General features: G+C 47.6%; 2 protein-coding genes across 5 annotated transcripts in view; both read left to right on the forward strand.

Moving 5' to 3' along the window:
• Window positions 1-3,705, forward strand: part of LOC100067361 (signal-regulatory protein beta-1) — a 46,159-nt gene extending 42,454 nt beyond the window's left edge. For 3 of the 4 annotated variants that reach the window (XM_023626242.2, XM_070247733.1, XM_005604535.4), the window contains one exon: window positions 2,001-2,418. In XM_023626242.2, the coding sequence (XP_023482010.2) occupies window positions 2,001-2,255 (255 nt within the window). In that variant the 3' untranslated portion in view covers window positions 2,256-2,418. Of the gene's footprint in view, window positions 1-2,000 lie in introns of all 4 variants that reach the window. The other variant, XM_005604532.4, reaches the window with a different exon arrangement.
• A 4,377-nt stretch (window positions 3,706-8,082) lies between these two features.
• LOC100067384 (signal-regulatory protein beta-1-like) lies at window positions 8,083-19,109 on the forward strand. Its single transcript, XM_070248061.1, is given in 5 exon segments — window positions 8,083-8,203; window positions 11,856-12,206; window positions 17,353-17,368; window positions 17,875-18,179; window positions 18,760-19,109. Coding segments are annotated over 5 exon segments (1,095 nt in total). The 5' UTR covers window positions 8,083-8,130.
• Window positions 19,110-22,911: the final 3,802 nt, after the last annotated feature.

Here is a 22,911-nt window from a genome sequence, read left to right on the forward strand (position 1 = left end):
ATTTCTTCAAGACTCACTCCAAGTTTTCTCCTCTGTGTCTCATTCTTCTCTTCACCTCCACACAGTATTCCTGGCCCACTGTTGCAAGGCTAAGCCCCTGAGCACATCAATTTGATTCCACCTCTCCCATGTAGCTCTTCCAGGCGCCCTGTGCTCTGCACCTGAGAAGGGCCATCTCCCTCCCTGGCAGTCAGGGCCCCTTCTGTTGGGTGTTAACCTACCTTTGCAGCTACACCTCCCAATCTGGCCCATAAAACCCTCCCTCAGCACTCTCCCCTCAGGCACTCCCACCTCTGTGCCTCTGTCTATGTCTTGCTGACACCTCTAGACCTTACTGTGTCCCAGGCATCCTCACGTGTGTTATCTGACATACGACAGCTGGGAAAGGCAGCAGAGGGACCCAGGTATCAGAGGTCTCAGAGCTGAGATTAAAAGGCAGCGCAGCGTGTTCACAAATTCAATGTGCTATTTTGTGCTATTCTCTTCCATCCTGCCTGAGAATACAAACCTCAGTGTTATCGCATGTCTCTTCTCAAATCTCAACCTTAAATTCTCAGTTTCTGATGTTTCTATCTTTCTTAATGGCATATCTGTCCACATCCTTCAGATCTCACAATTGTCACTTAACCTAAGGGACTTTCTACAAGTCCCTGACCACGGTTTCGTCCTGTTTCCGCCTCTCCTCTATGATGAGACTCTCACACTCTTACAGTAGATACCGGCTTTTATGCATGGACGTGGCAAAACTTTGGAGTTAAAAGGATCAGTGTCACATGATAGAGCTGTCACCGGTCATCTGTGACCTCAGGCAAAGCACTGCCCTTTCTGAGCCCAGTGTCCTCATCTGTGCAATATCTTCTCTGCCCACCTCATGGGGACCTGTTGGGATTCCTTCTTGACCCCTGCTTGGCATCTGGACAATGGGGCGCACAGTGGGTGCTCTGTGATGACTGAGCAGTCCCCATGGTGCCCAGTCAGGGCTGGGCTCAAAGTCGGAAAATATTAACTTATGATATTATGAACCACTGAAAATTAATTATTATGGGGCTAACTGTGGAGAAGTTGAGGCAGCTGTGATGGAAAAAGCAGAGACTTCACTTGGATCAGAAGTCCTGGGGTGGAATGTGGGTTCCGTTCGCTGTGAGGCCCCTGGGTGAGTCACTAACCCTCTCTGATTCTTTTCTTTCTCTGTTAACATTAGAAATATGATTAGCAGCAATTCCTAGGGTTGTTGTTGTGACTATATGATGATGATGAAGTTTCCGTTTATAGGGTGACTCCTCTGTGCCTCATATTCTACACTGGTCACTTAACTTATTCATTAATTCTGAGAATTAAGATTCTTCCCCATTTTGCAGAGGAGGAAACTGAGGCATAGTGAGTTGAGTTGCTCAGGCTAGCCCAGTGGAGGGGCTGGGGATGCAGACTTGGGCTGAGTGTGACCCCCAAGCCGGAGCTCCTGACCTCTTCACTGTGCCGCCCGCTTTCCTGTGACCCAGCCTGTCATCAGTGAGGGGCTCGTCTCTTTCCAGGAACTGAGGGCAGAGCTGAGCAGTGGTCATACACCTAGACCCTGGGGCCAGACTGCCTGGCTAAGATCCCCAGCTCTGCCACTGACTAGTGTGCATGTTGGACAATTTACTGAGCCTGTCTGGGCCTCAGTTTCCTCATCTGTGAAATGGGATGGTAATAGCTCCCCTTCCTAGGGCTCTGTGAGATCCTAGTGAGTCAGGCAGAGCCCACAGCAGCGTCCTGGGATATGGGTGTTTGCCGGGAGGTAGGGTGGGAGTCAGCCCCTTACAAACTGCTTATAAACTGTTCCTGTAGTTCGCTGTCTGGACTCTGATATCAGCTTCAGAATCGAACTCCTGCAGGAACGTAACCTTCAAACCCTGTGAAAGATGAGGCACTGGTGCTTCTCAACAGAGATGCTGAGGATTTGTTCCCACTGGGGTTTGGGCCCCTGGTTGCCCTCTCATGGGGGGGTTCTCTCCTTGCAGGCAGGAGCAGCCACTCTCACACCTGGCAAGGGCACCTTCCGATCCGGGCACAAGCATCCAACTGAAGGACACATCCTCCAGAGCCCCAGACGTCAGAATCCTGTCACCTGGCTTAGAAATGACCACAAGCTACCAAAGCCCCAGACCAGCGTCCACCCTAGTGGAGACTTCTACGGTGTGACCAGGAGTGTGCTTGTCCCGCTGCAGGCTGATGGTGTGCTGTCCCTCCTCCTCTGCCATGTGGAGAACAGGTGACACTGGTTTTCCAGAAAACCATTGGTCTGGCTCAGTACCTCCATGGAAAGGACTTTCTTTTTGCTCAGCCGGGTCAGTGCCAAGTTAGGCTGTGTACAGAATGTTTTCCTCTTCATTTTTTTGTGCCTATTTTCATGGAAGTAAACACATTATTTTACATCAATAACTATATGCTAATGTCTCATGTTAATGTCTCTACCGAGCCCAGCACACGGTCAGTGAAGCACAGGCGTGTGGGTTGACTCAGTTTCCCCCATTCGGGGTTTACAGAAGGAACCTGGGGTTCCATGATGGAGGGCTGCCCGAGGTTGTACAGCTGGCGGCTGAGAGACTTTGACGTGAATTCAGGTTTCTGACTCTGCCATTTACCAGCTGTGGGATCTCCTGCTACTTACTTAAGTTCTCTCAGCCTTTGTACCTTTGACCGTGAAATAGGAAAATGATAATTCAGGGATCCTCCTTATCTGAGTATTTATGATATGATTCCCTTGGAGTAGGGACAGTTGCGTAGAATGCAAAAATTATAGAAAATACAAATATTCACAAGTGAATTGATTACTAATAAAATTAGCCCCCATGCAGAACCCCACCCTGGTCTACACGGCAGGCATCTCAGTTGGGTCTCCAGTCACAGAAATGTCTTTGTGGGGATCTGTATTTGGGTTCCTCTGAATCGGAACATGAACCTAGGACTTGGGTGTGGGTTGTTGGGAGATGATCCAGAGAGGCTGGGAGAAGGGGTGGGGCGGGTGAGACAGGGAAGGCGGGACGCCCAAGAAAGGATGAGTTATTGAACTGGATGCCCCTGTGGACGACTGAGCTCAACGTCACTGGGGACTTTCTGAGGAACCACATAGACATTTCCTCAGGATTGTCCCATGAAGGAGGGAGGCTGGGATGTGCCCGCACGGGCTGGTGACATTTTAAGGTTATGGGGAAATCCTGAAGCAGAGCATCGGGCAACTGTTTGGAAATTTGAGGTGAGATGTGGCACCGCCCAGCACCACCCCCTGAGATCTCGCACCTGGGGCAGGTGGTGTGGAGCCCAGAAACCCTCTGCTCTAGGAGGTGGGTCTTGCCTTGATTGAAGTGTTGCAACGTCAGGCCACACAGTGCAAATGGAACCCACACCCCCTGCAAAGTGGACTCAGAGATCTGGCAAAAGTTTATTTCAAGAATTGATGCAAATTATGTTGGGGAGTTGCTGGGTTCACAGGTGGAGTCTCTGAGTGGTTGAAGATGGAAGAAGAAGAAAACAATCTATGATCCTAATGATTCTGTGGGCACTTCAAAGAGGAACACTTGGATTAAAGAAAACCCCTGTGAAATTGTTGAGAACACTCAAATTATTTCAAATAAATTTTTATAATTAGCTTGTAATGATTGTGCTGTGTTTGTGAAATTTGAAAGGAGGAATTGTTGGTACCATAGTATAAGTTTTTGGGAAAAATTATACCAACTTCCCTACATTCCCAAACCTTGGTGCATTTTGTGATTATATTCCATATTTAATTGAAATATAAATTAAATAAAATTGTTTTTACAATTGAAATGTTTTTCAAGATTTAGTTTCAAGCAACTTATTTTTGACAACTTCATTAAAATTGGGGCCTGATACTGTTAGGTTCCTTCTAAGTGGCTTTTGTTATCATTTTCTGATACCTAGTAGCTGTCTGTCTTTACAGCATTTGGTTTTTTGAGGATTAAATGAGATAACACGTGCACCCTGCCTCTAACACTGCCATTCAGTGCGTGGGAGCATTTAGCATCAGCTCTGCCTGGATCTCTCTCTTCCTGACACAATGACGCTGCCCTGGACACCATACAGCCAGGAGAACTCACTGGTGGCTGGAATGGGACATCTGAGCCTCTCCATCCTTTTATTAGTGCTTGTCGCACTCTATAGCCCATGACACCTGGCAACCTGGCCTGTTCTCCATGGGCACCACCCTAGTTACGAGGCCTTCGCCATCCTGGCTTCCCCTTCTCGGGGTCCTGCGCTTTGCTAGGTATGAACCCTTGCCTAAGTGCTGAGGAGGCAAGACTGAGCAAAGAGAGTCACCTTCTGGGGATGATGTCTTCCCTGCCTGTCCCACCCATTAGCAGCATCACTGATGGAATTTTGTAGGCCTGGGCAGGTGGAGTATGGAGAAAGTATTTTAGGGTCAGATGCCGATAGGCCCTTCACATCGCACTACATAAGGAGTTACTCTCTCTCCCCTACACTAGGAACTGCAGTCTGTCTTAACTAGACCACGAGAGCTGATGGGACTTTAGACAATTTCTTAATTGTCTTGATAACAGAGGGGAAGTGGTTTGCACAAGGTCTTGCGGTTGTCTATGGTGTCAGTGCAGGGACCAGAATTTGGATCTCCCAGCCCTCGGTTCAAGTGTTAGAACCGCACCATGCATGTTCATATGAATTCTATTGAAATAATTAATATTTATAGTATTTAAAAATCCCCCTAGTTTTCCTCATTATGAATCCATTCTATTGCACAGTTGAAAATCTGGTTGAAAAAATTATGATCTTGCCAGGTCATAATTTAAGAAACCAGGAATCATAAATTCTTATAGCCTTTGGGTTTGGGTCCAGAATAGCAAATTTTGTAAACCATACTGTCTCCAGCATTATCTTAGCTTTGCCCCCGTGACCTTGAGCAAGTTACCTACCCTGTTTAAACCCAGGTTCTTCCCTATGTAAAATATCAGTATCTTGGACTCATAAGATTAGAGCCTATGAAACTTCATCAAGTCATAGGGTGAGTCAACTGATTCATAGGTTCTTATAGGGAACACAAAGTTTATCTTTTTATCTCTCATGGCCAAAGTAGATAAGAAAGGAAAAATTAGGATGGCTTTTATCACTCTCATCCATCCATCCATCCATCCATCCGCCCGTCCATCTTTCCGTCCATCCATCCATCTGTCCATCCATCAAAGCATACGTTCCCTCATGCATTTAAACTCTCGTTCAATCATATACTTACTCATGCATCTGTTAACTCATACCTAAATCCTCCTCTGCGGCGGGCCCTGGGCAGATGACCAGATCCTCAGTGAGCTCCCGGGTTCCCACGTGGACTTCCCACAGTAATTGTCTGCTCTCTCTGGGTTTTCTAGGACAACTTTCCGATCAACGTTCTTATCTTTGTTTCCTCGGACACATAGGGGACAGTCCCTCTTGATCCTCTAATGTAGTCCCCAGAGCAGCAGTGTTGGTAACATTTGGGAGTTTTTGTTACAGGAAAAAAGTTTTTACTTTTTGATCAAGTTTTGCTCTTTCCATTTATACCTTGCATCTAGCTAGACTTTCCAGCTGTGTGTGTGTGTGTCTCTGTGTATTATAAGAGGTAAGGATCTTACTTTTTTTCCTCCACAATGGTAAATCACCCAGCATCAGTGATCTGCGCGGCCACCTTTGCCATGTATCAAGTTTCCATAAATTTGTGGTTCTCTTTATGAGGTCTTTGTTCCATTGAGCTTCTTGTCTATCTTTCTGTCAAAACTACACTCTCATAATTAGAACAGCTTTATGATAAGTTTTTTTCTTTTAGTGAGGAATATTGGAACTGAGATAACATTTGTTGCAAATCTTCCCCTTTTTGCTTGAGAAAGATGGTCCCTGAGCTAACATCTGCACCAGTTGTCCTCTATATTATATGTGCGATGCCACCAGAGTGTGGCTTGATGAGCGGTGTGTAGGTCTGCCCTCAGGATCTGGACCTGCAAACCCCGGGCTGTGCAAGTGGAGCTTTCGACCTTAATCACTACACCACCAGGACGGTCCCTGTGATAAGTTTTGATACCTCTTTTGGGAAAATCTTCCCACATTTTCTGGTTTTAAAACTATTGTGGCTATTCTTGACCCAAACGCATTTTTTAATCACTTTCTCAAGTTTCCTGAAACCCTTTTATAGTTACTATTTGATTGCATTGAGTTTATATATATATTCAGGCAAACTGACATCTTTCTAATATTGAGGATTCCCATTCACGGACACTTCTATTTATTTAGGTTCTCCTTTATGACCTTTGATTCACAGGTTTACAGGTTTCCCCTCATGCGTCCCTACTTAGAGCTATCTATAATGCTTTCTAGTTTGTGGAATCTTTAAAAGTGTTTATACTGTTTTCATCGGATTTTGAATACTGTATAGGATTGTCATTGAGTTTTAAGCATCAATCTTATAAAACTCTCTTACTAATTCTAATAGTATGAGCATTCTTTTTCTGTGTACCTCTGAGAACACTAATCTAATTATCTAAAATTAGTTTCCCCCTTTATCAAAGTTACATATGCACATGGTTTAAAAGAGTTAAATATTCTACTAGTTCTACACATGGAAACTGGAGTCTCCCTAACCTCCCATCATTATCCACCTCCCAGAGGCAACTATTCTCGACTCTTTTAACTGTTTATTCTAGATTTTACTACCATATTGCATACAGCCTGCTTATATCGCTACTTCTTGATTTCTCACTCTTAGATGTTATTTACTGACTTCACACTATAGAAGGTGGGGATACAATGTTCTGTTACTCCTGACCTCAAACCACACATGCACACTTTCTATTCCCCATCATTCGAATCTAATTATACTACAATCTTGGATAACTTACTAATCAATGTCTATGTTACAATGACTATGAGATTGTTATTTGTGGCTGAATCTTGTAACATTCCCAGCTTTTGCTTAGGTTGGGCCTCTCATGTGTGTGTTTGTGTGACCACCACCATCTCAGGATGCAGAGCAATTCCATGACCACAAGGTCCTCCTTGTGCTGGCCCTTTAGAGTGACACCCATCCCCGCCATACCAGATCTCTGGAAAATGCCAATCTGTTCTCTATCTCTATAATTTCAAGAATGTTAAATAAGTAGAATCTTACAGTATGTGACATTTTGAGATTGACTTTGTTCACTCAACATAATGCCTTTGAGAAACTTACGAGTTGTTGCACATATAAATAATTTACTCCTTTTTATTTTTGAGTCGTGTTTCTTTGTAACGGATGCAAGACAGTTCATTTAACTACTCACTTATTATTGAACATTTGAGTTGATCCTAGTTTTCTATTACAAAGAAAGCTGTTATAAACATTTGTGCACGGGTTTTTGTGTGGACATGAGTTTTCATTTCTTTGAGATAAATGCCTGAAATATTAATTGCTGGGTCATGTGACCCACTTGCTCTCCTGCAAGAAGTCAGGAAAGGACTCCCTTTGTTGGCTGCAGGCACATGCACGTTCTGAGGTCCACACTGCACCGCGCATTTGGGCTAAGTTTCACCAGTTACACCAATAAAGGGTTGGAACAGGGAGTCATTTCAGGAATAGACCTGGTTCCATCCCAAAGCTGAGCAGAAAATGGCAAACCTTCTTCCTTCCTCCAGCTGAGTAGCTCTCAGTTGAGGCTGGTGCAGAAAGAGCCCACAACCGGCCACATCCTAGGATCTTGGGCTTGGGAGTTTGGGACACAGCCCGTAACCATAGATCCTTCCTGGCCTGGGACTCGCAAATGGGGAATCTCCTTGAAGACCTCAAGATGGGTTGAAGGGCCCAGTGGAGAGAAAAGAGGCCCAGGAAGGAAGGATGCATTATTTCTTCTAGGCCTGTCCTAGTCTCTCTGAAAATGTAAGATGAGTGACTCCTCATCTTTTAGCCGCCTTCTCTGCCTGACTCCTATCTCACACTCCAGAAGCAGGAACTGTGTAGAATCTAAGAGTGAGTTACTGCCACAATCATGTCACGCCATCATAGGCACTTCCTCTCATGTCACGGGAGGTGGGCCATCTCTCACCTCCACAGAGCACAGAAGTCAGGGTTCTCCCCAGCACACACACTGTGACAGAGCAGCTCCTCAGGCCTCCAAGATGCCCGGCCCTGCCTCCCGGATCCACCGCCCTCCTCCTTGCCTGCTGCTGACTCTGCTGCTGGGACTCACAGGTGAGCATTCCTTGGGGTAGAATCCCCTCCCTCTGCCGCTGGGCTTTTAGGGCCTCCAGGTAAACCCGGGTACACCACCCAGAGCTACCACGGGAGGACCAGGACTGGGCGTCATCTGAGAGCAGGAAATCAGGGATCTGAGTGTTTTCTCTGTGGATCCATCAGCTGCAGCTGGTTGCCAGAGGCGTCAAAACAGATGATGCTTCAAACAGCGGCAAGGAGAACTGTGTGTGTTAAGGCCGTGGAGCAGCCCGGATTCAAGGCCGGGTCAACCGGGTCCAGAGTTCTTTCCTTTAACCCTGTTATGTTGCTCAGCTTCTCAGACCACGCTAACTGTAGAGAAATCAGAAAGCACAGAGGAGCTAACAGAATCATAGTCATCAGCATCATGGCACTGTGAGGTCAGCAGAGTCCAGTTGTGCTGTGTGTGCTCACAGCCCTGTGTTAATCATGTGTTGGGTGATTCCTCTGTGCCAATTGTTTTTACCGAGCTTTTGATATGAATTATAAGTTAATTTAATCCTCAAAACAATCTTCTCTGCCAGCATGCTAGGCCACACTTTTGTGTCTATTTGTGAACGCATGTATTCATGTGTGTCTGTGTCTATATGAGTGAGTGTGAGGAATTGTACACACACACGGGATTTTCGAAAAGACTTTCCTTATTGCTTTCTTCATATCATTTTCAGTCTACATGCAATGCACATTGAACAGACGTTTAACTTTCTGTCTCAGCCAACATCCCACCTGCTTCTCTAAATTTATCCTTATGCTCCCCACACTCCTCAGAGAAGCAAACTCATGCGTTACTATCTTGGAGTCTCTATTCCATGCTGGAGAGAGGGGAGGGGGAGAGAGGAGGACAGAGATACAGAGACTCCTGCCTATCTGATCTGTGTCTAAATTATATCCATGTCCATATCCATATCATCTAATGTCAGCTGAAGACTCCATCCCTCAGGAATCTAATGAGTAATCACTTCAGTTTCGTGAACTCTCCCCATGTCCAGACGCTGTTGGAAACGCCTACAGCTGTTACCTCATGAGATCATTATATCCAAGGTAGATTCTATGGTCCCCTCTACCTTACAGATGAGAAAACAGGAGCACAGAGAGTTCAGGGTCGCTCAAGGGTCAATGGTGGAGCCATGATCTGAACTCAGGCAACTGATCCAGAGCTCGCAGATTTAACCATTACCCCACCTCCATCCCATGAGATTTCTGCAGCTTCTGCCACTGGCTGTGGGGAAAGGTGCTGTGGGAAAGCGGGTTTGTCGTTTTCTCCCAGTGGCCTTTCTGCGTCTTGTGTATATGCAATTTCCTCCTGTTTTTCATGAAGTCACCCCCATGGGAAACTCAGAATCTGACAAAGTTTCCATAGAGATCACCCACTTAAGATAGACTTCAGGTTTTTAGGCAGGTGTCACACTGGGCAGTTCACACATCATACAAACATTTCCTGGGTCCCTACTATGTGCCAGGAGCTGATCTAGGAGCCTGTAGTGCATTGGTGAATTAATTTTCTCTGCTGTTATTCATATTTTATCAGGCTCTGCACTAACCCTTGTTTTTTCCTTCCTTTCACTAGCTCTGAGTTGATTTTGCTCGTCTTTTTCTAATTTCTTAAGCTATATAGTTGAACTATTGATTTATGGTCTTTCTTCTTGTTTAATGTATCCGCTACAGCTATCAATTTCCCTCTAGCACTGCTTTCAATGCATCTCATAAGTTTTGGCACGTTGTGGTTTTGTTTTCATCTGTCCCAAGGTATTCTCTACTTTCCTTGTGATTTCTTCTTTGGCTATGGATTTTCTTTAAGAGTGGGTTGTTTGATTTCTTCGTATTTGTGAATATTCCAGTTCTCCTTCTCTTATTGATTTCTAGTTTTATTTTAGTTACTGTTTCATCAGTGCACTGCTTGAATTGCCCTTCTATCAGATTCCAATATGTTGCCTTGTCATTCAACCTGTGTGTCAATGCCATTTACATAGGTTTTTGTTATGGAAACTGGTTTCCGAAATAGTCAGCAGAAATCTGTGTGGTGGACAGAACAGTGGCCCCCCAAAGCGGTCCATTTCATAATACCCAGAACCTGTGAATATTTTTACTTTGTGTGGCATTTTGCAGAAGTGATTAAGTTAAGACTCTTGATATGGGGAGATTATCCTAGATTTTCAAAGTTGGCCCAATTGGATCACAAGGGTTCTCCTAAGAAGGAGGGAAGAAAGTCAAAGGTAGAGAAGAACAAGTGACAATGGAAGGAAGAGGCTGGAGTGGCAGGAAGATGGGAACCATGATGGCTGGAACGTGGACAGCCTCTAGAATTTGGAAGCACAAGGAAGAGAAGCTCCAGGAGAGATGAAGTTTGGCTGACACCTTGATTTCAGCCCTGTAACCCCAATTTGTGGACTTCGACCTCCAAAAGTATAAGATGATAAATTTCTGTTGTTTTAAGCTACTAAGTTTTGGGTAATTGGTTACTCAGCAGGATTAGGGAAGTAATATAAAATGATTATGTTATGGATAAAAAATCCCAGGAACTTGAAACAATGTTTTACTTCTTAATTAAACCACCTGTTCATTTGTGTGTTGGGAGCTCCGCTCATCACTCAATCAAGGATCCAGGCTGGTGGAGCAGAGGCATCATGAGCATGTGGATCTCTGCATAAGAGGGAACTTGATGCATAGAGGTTCTTGCAGTTAAATGCTTATCCCACAAAATTTCTTCATCACTTCTGCTTGTAACTCAATGGTCTAAAATAGTCTCATGTGGGACTGGCCCGGTGGCGTAGTTAAATTCACATGCTCTGCTTCATCAGCCCGGTATTCAGCAGTTCGGATCCTGGGCATGGACCTTGCACCGCTCATCAAGCCATGCTATGACAGGTGTCCCACATATAAGGCAGAGGAAGATGAGCACAGATGTCAGCTAGGGCCAATCTTCCTCAGCAAAAAGAGGAGGATTGGCGGCGGATGATAGCTCTGGGCTAATATTCCTCAAAACAAATTAATTAAAAATAAAATATAATTAATTAATTAGTTAAAAAGTCTCATGATCCCACTCAATGCAACGGTCAGAAATGCAACATGCTGTGAGGCCAAAAAGTGGACAGCCAATAAAATCTTTAAAAAAAAAAATAGACAGACCGGCCCTGTGGCCAAGTGGTTGGGTTTGCACGCTCTGCTTCAGCGGCCCAGGGTTTCGCTGGTCCAAATCCTCGGCGAACACATGGCACGGCTCATCAGGCCACGCTAGTGCAGCATCACACATGCCATAACTAGAAGGACCGACGGCTATAACTACACCACTATGTACCGGGGGGCTTTGGGAGAAAAAGGAAAAATAAAATCTTAAAGAAAAAGAAAGTGGACAGCCAAAAGTATTTGGTGAAGCTTGAAACCCCCAGAGAGGGCTCAGGCACTCACACCCACTCTCTGCCACATTACTTAACCTCTCTGTGCCTCGGTTTCTCATTTGTGGTAGTCTCACCTCCAGCCTTGTTATGAGGGTTACACGTGGTGTCCATGCAATGTGCTGAGCTCAAGGCTGGCTCACGGTGTGCACTCAGTCGGGGAGAGCTGTTAATGAAAAACACTTGAGAAAACTGCAGGATCACGGAAGGATGAATAAATAATGTTTGTTTCCCCCCAGGAGCAGCAGGTGAGGAGCTGCAGGTGAATCAGCCTGACAAGTCAGTGTCGGTCGCAGCTGGAGAGACGGCCACTCTGCGCTGCACTATGACCTCCCTGAACCCCGAGGGGCCCGTCAAGTGGTTCAGGGGGAAAGGGCCAGGCCGGAAGTTAATCTACAATTTCAAAGGAGGCCACTTCCCCCGAGTGACAACTGTTTCAGACCACACAAAGAAAAACAACAGGAACTTTTCCATCCGCATCAGAAACATCACCCCAGCAGACACTGGTATCTACTACTGTGTGAAGTTCCAGAAAGGGAAACTTGACAAGGATTTTAAGTCTGGACCAGGCACCCAGCTCACCGTGAGTGGTGAGTACAGAGTGGGCCTCCTTTGTCCCCTGGTGTGTGACAACATGTCAAAAACAACGCCCTCCATTCTTTGAGTAACAACAGGAATCAGGCACGGCAGTGGGTGTCTATACTCATGATCTGATTTCACCCTCTTCTATAGATCAGGGAACTTGAGGCCTGGAGAGGGCATGCCAGTTGCTCAAGGCCCCAAAGCTGGTAAATGTGGGAAGAGTCTGGAACCACCATCTGCCTGGCTCCACAGCTCTTGCCTTTTCCAATCCCGTCCAGCCCTTTGGATCCAGGGACGAGGGAACTGAAAGTCTGAGTGAACCGCCCAGTCACAAGAACCTCGCCCTGGCTCCAGAGAGTGCCCCTCACTGTGGCTGAGTCTCCCTTTACTCAGCACTTGCTGAGCACCTACTGTGTGCCAGGCTGTGCTATCAGTGCTGGGGAAGCAGCAGCGGACACAGCAGGTGAAGACTTTTTGCCCAAGAAGCTCACGTTCTCTTCCCTTTCTGTGAGGAGAAATCCTCGCAGGGCACGGAGGGGAGAACGTATGATTCTTCATTTCATCTTCAGAAATATCACACTAAGAATCCCTAAGAGGCACAGACTCACTCTTTATTCTGACAGCCTGGCTGGAGGAGATGCACACGTTGGGTGTCTGCTGTGTGTCTGTCCATAAAACACTCATGATTCAGGGACCAACTCACACAGTCACTGAAGGCTCTGGGCAGAGCTGGGTCGTCTCAGAATGTCCCTCACCCAGGGAACAGGTTTCCCATGTGAGTGACTTAGGGCTTCCTTGCTGAGGCAGCAAAGATGCTCATCTAGGGTTTCTGCCAGAGGCCCAGGATCCTGAATTCCAGAATGTCAGTGCAGGAAGGGCGTTTAGACCCATCCAGCCCAACCTCCATGTAGAGATGGGGAGCCTCAGGCCAAGAGGTGATGGAGGACTTAGCCCATGGTCACATTTCCAGTGAATGAAAGGATCTTTCCAGAAGCTGATCTGATTCAGGCAGACTCCATCTTTCCATCTTGCCCATCGCTGGACACTCTTTCTTTCAAAGTGCCTGGTGCGTAGTAGGCGTGAATAAAAAGTCCTTGCAGCAAACAGCAGAACAGGGAGCCAGTCTTCTCCTTTCCATCAGTTTCACAAAGGTTCAGAACGCCCCTCATTCAGACCTGAGGCCCGAGTTAATTAGGAACCTCTCTGAAACTTCAGCCACGGCATCCCCGGTCAAGCATTCCATACCAGCACCCAGAGCTGCCCAGTGTTTCAACAGCTGCATAACGCTCCCTTGTGTGGAGATCGCATCCTTTGTGTTTTAGTCTTCTGTCCATGGATATAAGTTGTTCCCAACCTTGGCTATTAAAACAGCCCTGCAGGGGATAACCTTGTCCATGCACCACCTATTCAGGTAGGAGATGCCACTGGAGGGGGAATTGTAGGTCAGAGGGTGTATTTTAATTTGTGCGTGTATTGAAAGATTTCCCTCGTATTCCCAACACCCCAGATATAGACAGGGAAGCTGGCTTTATCCTGATTTTGCAGATATTGCTGAAGTTCCCAAAGGTGTCTCCCTTCCCTAGATGATCCCAGCTAGTAAGTGGCTGCACCGCCACTCAGACCTGCTGCCTCCTAGTAGAGGGCTCACTCCTCTTCCCCAAGCCGCTGCCCTGATGATGCCCTGGATGAGAAAGGAGGGAGGCAGAGGGGACAGGCAGCAGCAGTGGGCCACACCTGTGTCTCCATCACAGCACTTACTCTTAGAACCAGTGCTGTGAGGGAGGGGCCAGCTGTAGCTCTTTAACAGAGGAGGACACTGAGGCTCAGAGAGGGGACCTGACCTGGGCAGGCAGGGGAGCCAAGGCTGAACTCCCAGCAGCCTGACTCACAGCCCTGCTCTGCAGCACCCCGTTGTGCTTGTCGCAGTGTGGAGAAAGCTCCAACCCTCTCCTCAAAATCTCGCATTGCTCTGTTCTTCAGCTATACACGGTTTTTTTTTAAAGTCCTATGTGGGAAGTAGGGTTAGCTTTCCACCCCCAGGTCAGACAGATCCTGCAGGCGTCTCATGATGGGCTGAGCCTGTTCCTAAAACACCGGGCTCAGCAGGTGTCACAGCACTCAGGAGTCTCCCCCAGTGTGGTGATGTTGCTCCTTCACTGAGCAGCCTGCAGGAGCAGCTCTGGGAAGGGCCGTGTGGACGAGCAGAGAGGGGCCCGCACTCCCAGCAACACTGTGCAGCCCGTTCCTGACTCTGCAGACTGAGGACGAGGAGGAGGCAGTTCCTAGGGGTGCGGGGGCCCTGCGAGAGCAAGGTCACATTGTAGACCAGCTGTCAGGAGCCCGTGTCCTCCCTTTATTGCTGCAGGGTCACTGGCCTGGGCACTCTGAAGGGACTCTTCCGTGTGAATGCTTGAAGTCAGGAATCCCAGAGGGAGAGGGAGGGTCAGCATGGGGGCTCAGGGAGGTGGGCACTTGCCCTGTGATGGACATGAAACCTTGGGGTTCACAGAGGATTCCCCCTGGGATGCAGTTGGGGGAGGAGACAGTCCCTTCATTTCTCTCAGCCTCAGTTTCCCCAACTGTAAAATGGGGATAATCCTGGATTCCTGTTAGGAGAGTTGAAAGGATCTGAGGCGCTCTGTGTAAATCAGCCAGCACAGAGCATCACCCCCAAATAGAGGCGTGACGTCAAGGCTGGGACCCAGTGCCCTCTGCTGGGCCTCAGTGTCCTCCCCTGTAGAAGGCGGATGATCACACAGCCTCTGCAGGATGCGATGAGTGATACAGGAGCCTGGAGAGTAGACAGACCCTTGGTGAGCAATGGGTGTTGTCACCCCAGAACTGTGTGTTCTTGGACGAGTCAGCTTCCCTGAGTCCTCAGTCTCCAATCTGTGAAGTGGGGTAATCACAGCCACCAACGAGGGGTCTGTGAAGTTTGGAGAAGACTTCTAGAAAGGCCGCCATGTGGTGGTGTTGGGTGTCACAGAGCATCAGTGTGCGATGGTTGAGAGCATGGGCCGGGTTGTCTGCCTGGGCTCACATCTCAGCTCTGCCAGTTCCCAGCTCTGTGACCTCTGACAGATCACTCCCCATATTGGGCCTGAGTGTCCTCATCTGTCAGTGATGGTACCGACCTGACAGAGCAGCCAGGCTGAAGGAGGAATACTCACGGTGCTCAGAGCAGTGCCTGGTGTGTAGTAATGTTCCATCAGTGTGACCTGTGATGTGTGAAGCCGTGGGACCTTGGAGGATCACTTTCCTCTCTAGGTCTCAAGAACAAACAGGGTTTGGGGGTTGGGGTTGGGTGCCTTTCAACCTTGGCTGCTCATTAGAAAAACCTGGGAAATGTTGACAAACATCCCCAGCTCCTGCTCCACCCTGAAAATTCTGCCTTCGTTGATCAGACATGGGCCTGGGCAGCTGAAGTTTGTAACTAGTCCAGAGTTTTCGGACGCACAGCCAGGACAGAGAAGCCCTGAGCTAGATGTTCTCTGAGGTCACAGAGGAAAAGCTGTATTTCTTCCCCTGACAACGGTGGCTCCACCTGCCGCTGGGGCTGCGAGAGCAGCTTCTGGGCTGTGGGTGCCTCAGAATAGCAGGTGCCCCTGACAGCTCTTCGGAGCCCAAGAACATAAGGCCGAGTGGAGTGTCAGGACCCCTCCCAGGCGCTCCTGGGGCTGAGAGCAGCTTCCTGCCCTCTCCACCCCGAGGACGGGCAGCCCAGACACCCCGTTCAAATCCGATCTTCATCGCTGGGGAAACCTTCCCATCTCTAAACACACGTGTCTCACAGGCTGGGATCCCTGCAAACACTCCTGCTCAGTTCGCAGCGTCCCCTGCCTCCACCCACCAAGACGGCCCTGCGGAAATCGGTCCTCCAGCCTTTCAGATGCTCAGTTTTCTGTAAAGAGCTGATCTGCAGGAAACGCCTGTGATCGCCTGTGTGTTTTGAAAGCCAGTTCGCCAAATTTGTTTCCTGAGGGGATCACTAAAAAAAGAGGGAGAGAATCATATATCAGGGGTTTCTACTGAGCTTTTCATGGCAGCTTCACGAGCAGGGTGCAAGACTTTTCTTGGTGTTTCTGCAAAGCTTTTGTTTTACCTAGAACTAGTAGGTTATTTCAGAACCAGACATGACCACATCGTATGATAACAATCACGTGTTATTTATTAAGCACCTACTATACACCAGGCTCTGGGTTTTACACACATCCTCCCCCATCTCTAGGGTGGTGTCTTGATCCACTTTGTAGAGAAACAGACACTGAGGCTCAGGATGAAAAACAGAGACGCTAAAATGAATCAGCCGTGTGTGTGGTGAGATGCGCTCTGCCCTTTACCTGCTGTGCGCCCTCGGCCAGCCCTGTTCCTCTCTGAGCGTCATCCCATAAATGGGACCATAGTCGGGCCTCCCTCAAGGGACTGGCGGGTGGATTAAGGAGCTGAGGGGCCCAGAGGGAACAGGCAGGCTCAGCCTCCCAAGATGCTCTCCACAAAAGGTGATGGATCACAGCATCTCATCTGTCTTGGGGCATCAGAGCTGCTGGTGTTTTTATGATTTGACTTATTCAAGTGACAGCTCCTTAATATGTCCTCAAAATGTTTAACAAGTTTTAGGGAGCAAGTTTATTATTCACAAAGGCAAATATTTGTGACTCTTGCAGAAGGTGTTGGGTAATAATTGACAGTTTGGAGACACTCTATAGGACCCGTTTACAGGGAGAGGCTGCCCTCATTTAGACTCACTGAATATTGTGTGTTTCAGGTCACTGCTCCATAGGCCTGTGTCTGTGTCTCTTCTGACTTAACAACAATTAAGAGATTAACCGCCTTTGGCTTTCTCAGCTTCGGTGATCTTTGTTATCAACCCAAAACTGACACGGAAGAAGAATCCAGATTCAGAAAAACATCCTGTCACCCCCACTCTTTCAAATTTAGGCATTGGCACAGTTAGACCCTGCTGGATCATTTGTAGAAAGAAAGAAAACTATGGAGTAAATTCATAAAAACCTGCAGGGAGAGCTCTGGATATGAATTAAGTCTAGGTTAAAGATACATCTATGTTTGTTTATTTTTGTGAAGCATCTTCTGTTTTACTGAAAGCAAAAATGCTTCCACTGCCTGATTTAACCCTCACTGTAACCCGGCAAGGAGAAATGCCAGCTGCCCCATCTCACAGAGGAGGAGCTGGGATGTGCCCCAGCCACTCCTCTCATCCACCTGCCAGCCTGGTTCCAGGTTTCATGGTGGTCCCGCTGTGCCACTGCTCACATGCGTTCACTCCTGTAAACGCTTTCTCTGAAGTGAGTAAGGTTTCCAGGAGAGGCCAGCCAGGAACAGTTAATACAGAGTGAGACCCACTAGTAATTGTGTTCCTGTGCCCAGATTGGTGGGAATCTACCTGGCACAGCAAGAGGTGGACCATGAACTCAGGCCTGAAATTCCATGCCCCTGCCCCTTAGTCAGAGTCCACCTCTGGAGCCTGTTGTTCTCCTCTGTAAGATGAGGATGACCCGCCCTCCCAGCACTAATAGGAGGAGTGAAAAGTAATGCCTGTGAAGTTTCTTAACAGTGTCACACACTTATGATCAGTGATATAGTCACAGTTATGTTTATTGTTTACAAATGCTCCTTTTGTAGCCAAATGCTCTACCCACCTTCCCCCCACCCCCCCACCGTGCTTTCAGGCCCCACGGAGAGGGCCCTGCCCAAGCAGACAGGGAGCTTCACCTGCGAGTCCCACGGCTTCTCCCCCAGAAACATCACCCTGAAATGGTTCAAAAATGGCAATGAGCTCCCAGCCTCCCAGACCAATGTAGACCCAAAAGGAGACAGTGTGTCCTACAGCGTCTCCAGCACAGCCCAGGTGGTGCTGGCCCTGGGGGATGTTTGCTCCTAGGTCATCTGGGAGGTGGCCCACATCACCCTGCAGGGGGCCCCTCCTCTTCGTGGGACGGCCAACTTGTCTGAGACCATCCGAGGTAGATGCCTCTCACCCCCAGACCAAGCCCGCACCTGCCCCCAAGCCAGCTCCTCCCCCTGCCGGTTCCTCCAGGCCTGAATTGCCTTGATTCCAATTCCTGACAGTCCTTCCCAATCACCAGGCACCTGGATATGCTGGTCACTCACTCATGTTTTAGTGATGGCTGCCAGGTGGACCCCTGCCATGTGCCAAGCTCTGTACTAGGTGATGTCATCTACTTTCCCAATAACATCTGCAATTACTGAGCACCTACTCTAAGCCCAGCCCCTATGTGCTTGGTGATTTTATATATTTCGCTACCGTTATTAATCTCCTACTGCATGCCAAGGGCTGTGCTTATTGATTTCACTCATTGTAACCCTAACGGGAGCTACTAGCCCGTGAGCACCTACTGTGTGCCTGGCAGTGTGCTTAGTGATGCATTCATATGCAGAGAGTACCTTCACCGTTTGAGCACCTGCTGCATGCCTGGCACTGTCCCGGGTGATTCCCATCTGTAGTGGCAGGTCAGTTAGGGAGCCCTCCTCTGTGATCTGTCTGTTCCATAAGGTCAGAGCTTCTGCCCTGTGCTGTTTCAGTTCCGCCCACCTTGGAGGTTTCCCAACATCCCATGGCAGGGAACCTGGTGAACGTCACCTGCCAGGCGAACAAGTTCTACCCTCCGCGCCTAAAGCTGACCTGGTTGGAGAATGGAAACGTGACCCGAACAGAAACAGCCTCAACCCTCATAGAGAACAAGGATGGGACGTTTAACTGGACAAGCTGGCTGCTGGTGAACTCATCTACCCACAGGGAGGATGTGGTGCTCACCTGCCAGGTGGAGCGTGACGGACAGCCGGCGATCAGCAAACAGCATACGCTGAAGGCCTCTGCCCACCAGAAGGAGCAGGACACAGGTAGAACCCCTGGTGCCCTCCACTCCAACTGACGTGGCTCTTTTTAAATTTTGGGTTTCTTTAAATGTTAAAAGTAGCAATTATTGCTTATTATAGAATAATCTAGAAGTCTATAAATATAAAGTCCCGTTTGGAACTGAGCTCCCCTCCCCTAAATCCACCCTCCAAGAGTCAGTGCTGGTAAGAGTTTGGTGCATATCTTTATAGATGCTTGACATAAACACACAGTAAAGAAAGAAGGGAGGGAGGGAGCTCATCCTGTTCACAGCATCCTGCCTCCTGCTTTCTTCACCTGACAATGATGACGTCACCACCCATGTCAGCCTGCCTCCCTCCTCCTTCTTCTTTCTACCTTCTGCCTAGTCTCTATTCCATCCTAAATTTTTCCATCCACATTAGTAATATCCCCCCAGCAGCTTTCTGCACTTACTACTCTGTGAAATTCTGGAAAGCAGAGTCTTGAGGACATGAGGTTTGAGTCTGTACCAGGCATCTGGTCGACCCTGACTGGTCACACCACCGGCCTCCTTTGTCCCCTGATTTCTGATAATGTACCAGTAATAATCACAACCACTCACTGCACATTTACTATATGCAGATGCCAGTTCATCTGTGATCTCTTTTCCCGCTTCAACCACCCTGGGGATCTGGAGTTTTACAGAAGAGGCTCAGGGACCAAGATAGGGGATGATGTTGAAGACTTTTTGCTGTTAAACCAGTAGATTGGGCTAACCTAATCAAGGTAAATCTGAGTCCCTGAGAACAGGGACCACCAGCCTGTGCAGGAAATAGGTGCTAATAAGAGACCAATGCCCTCAGCTGGGCATTGTCCAAGGACCTACAGAGTTCCCCTTTCTATGAACAGAATATGTCCTATTTCCGTCTCAGGTAATGTCAAGAGGGAGTCAGGTCAGGTTTCCAGGAGTCTTTACTCCAGAAGACCTTTCAATGGGCCACATTCCTTCCATCTGCTCTAGGGTGTTGTCCTCATCTGCTGGGTCAACTCTGGGGCACCGAGTGTCCATGACCCTGCCTGAAAGAAGAGTAAAGATAGGGAAAGGAAGACAATTTCCCTTAACCCCAAAGACGACAGAGTTGCATAACTGTGTCCACTAATAACTTGTCATTTATGCACAACTGCATGCAAGTGGACCCACTATTGTGTGGTCATATCATTAAGGAGACTGGTTTTTCTACAAAACAAATACCGTCACACACTTCATAAAATTGACAGTAATTCTCTAATATCATCTAAGATGGAGCATATGCTCACATTTTCCCAAATATCTTTTATAGCTGTTTTTTTTGCACCAAACTTGGTTTAATTTCATCTATAAACTTAATGAAAGCATTTCATCTATAAATGCTTGGTAGAATATTCCTGTGAAATTGTCAGGGTCTTGAGGATTCTTTTTCATTAGTTTTAGTTTATGAATTTAGTTTCCTTTATGTTTAGGGCTATTCAAATTATTCACTTCATGTTGAGTGCATTGTGGTAGGCTGTGCTCTTTGAGGAACTTGGTCCGTTTTCTCTGGTTGTCACATCTGCCTGCAGGCTTGCTCACAGTCTCCCCTCATTATCCTTCTGACGTCTGCGGGGTCCGTAGCGATGCCTCCCCTTTCATTCCTGAGACTGGAAATGTGTCACTTTTCCTTTTTTTTTTATATCATCAGTCCTGCTAAAAGTTTTTCAATTTTATAGATACTTTCAAAGAAGCTGCTTTTCATTTCAGGAATTTTTTCTACTGCTTCTCTGTTTTCAATTTCATTGATTTTTCTTCTCTTTGCTATTTGCTTCCTCCTGCTTTGGGTTTCTTTTGTTCCTCCTTTTCTCATTTCTTGAGGCAGGAATGTGATGACTGATTTTACACTCCTCCTTTGTCTAATGCCATCCTGGTCTCCTCCTGTGCTGGGCAGTTGGGAGGGGGGATTAGACCCCCAGGGACTGTGTTCTCCCTCCAGTCCTCAGGGGCCCATCCAGTCTGCTTCCTCGTCCCCCTTCCAGAGTCCTCCTGTGCTGGTACCTCATGTCGTTTGTGGGGTCAGCAGGGAGATCAGGGAGAGATGGGTCTTCGCCATCCTGTCTGGACCAGCCGGGTTTGCTCCTTAGTGTTCATCTTCGCAAGGGCTCAGACAAGGGCTGTTACTTCCAGGTGCTCTCAGTGTGCCTGAACGAAAGGCTTGCTAGTGTACTGAGGCTGGACATGGTTTTTGGATTGTCTAGGTCGGGGGCTGGAGCAAAGTGCACGATGCCCCTGTGACCCTGCTGCAGCAGCATGCCCAGGCTTCCCCGGGTGTCTGAGGGCTCCAGCCACTGTAGTCCTGGGTGCAATAAGTCTGATGTGAGGATGCACATCTTCGTGTCCATTTTTATGGTATTTGGGTGTTTTACAATATTTCTAGCTTAATGGCTCTCTCTTCTTTCAATACAGCATAACCCAGGTGTGTCAGTGGAGTTTGGGTTGGTTGGTTTTGACAGTGGGAGAAAGGTTCTGAGGCCTCTGAGGTTTTTTGGTTCTCTTTCTCTTTCAGAACCTTAAATTTCCCTCCCCTCATTTCCTTCTTTTCTTTGCTACTCAACTCCCAAACAGTACTTTTCCCTTCTCTTTTTGCCTTTTTGCCCTAGAAGTTATGCACTTTAAATTGATCCTATCCCTTTAGTCACATCTGTCCTTTATATGTCCCAGCCTCTTTGTATTAGGGTCCTATTACAGCTGTAACAAATCACCACAGTTTTAGGGGCTTTGAAGAGCATGAATTTACGACCTTACGGTTCCAGAGGTCAGGAGTGTACAATGCGCCAGGCCTGCGCTACTTCTGGAGGCACCAGGGGAGAAGCTGTGTCCTCGCCTTTTCCAGCTCCTAGAGGCTGCCCACATTTGTCAGTAAGGGCCCCCCCTCACTCTGACCTCTGACTCTGTCTTCACATCTCCTTCTTCGACTCTCCTGTCTCCCTCTTTCTCTTATGAGGATCTTTGTAATCACACTGGCTCCACTCGATAACCCAGGATGGTGTCCCCATCTCGAGATCCTTGACTTAATCACCAAGACTATGCCTTTTACCATGTAAGTAACATATTCACAGATTCTGAGGATTCTGTAAGAAGGAACCCTTCAGTCAGGTGGACTTTTAAACCATCTCCTATGATCTGTGCTCTAACCTGGAGGACACATTTCCAACATTTTCAAATTTAAGGTAGATTTAATATTGGCGGTGGGATTTCCCAATAACTCTGAGGCTCCTCTGCTAGCTGCCCTGTTGCTTTTCCTGGGGGCTGGGTGAGGCTGGGATGGCAGCCTAGTGACCGATTGTGCACTAGGGTTTGGTGATATTTCTCATTAACTCACAGTTATTTTGTAGTTCTAGGATTTTCTCTTCAAGTGATACTGAGATCCAGTTTTATGTAGAATTTACTTTTCCCTCTATGTTTTCCTGTGGTTGGAGAGGCTGTTTTTGGAGACAAGGAGCTGTGCTGCTGGTATTGTCCTCAGCGCGCAGAAGTCACCTAAGATTCCTGAGTGCTTTGTCCAATATGTGCCTGTCCCACATCTCAGGGTCTGTCCTTTCCCATCAGGGCCCTATTATGGCAGAGCAGTCCCAGTGAAGTTGAGAATTCAATCTCCTCTGCAGCTCTGCTAATATAATCATGTCCTGGGCCCAATCCTCCTCTTCCTCTGCCCTCTGGTTCTAGGAGATAAGACTCTGCAGTGCTGCCAGGAAGTCCTCTGGCTCTCACACTTAACCTTTAACAGGGGATTAATCTCTCTAATTTTCCTTGTCTTTCTCCAAAGGACTGATGCCCCAGCAACAGCCATGCAATTCTACAGTCCTTA

This window comes from Equus caballus, chromosome 22 (genome assembly GCF_041296265.1).
Source record: "Equus caballus isolate H_3958 breed thoroughbred chromosome 22, TB-T2T, whole genome shotgun sequence".
Classification (NCBI taxonomy): domain Eukaryota; kingdom Metazoa; phylum Chordata; class Mammalia; order Perissodactyla; family Equidae; genus Equus; species Equus caballus.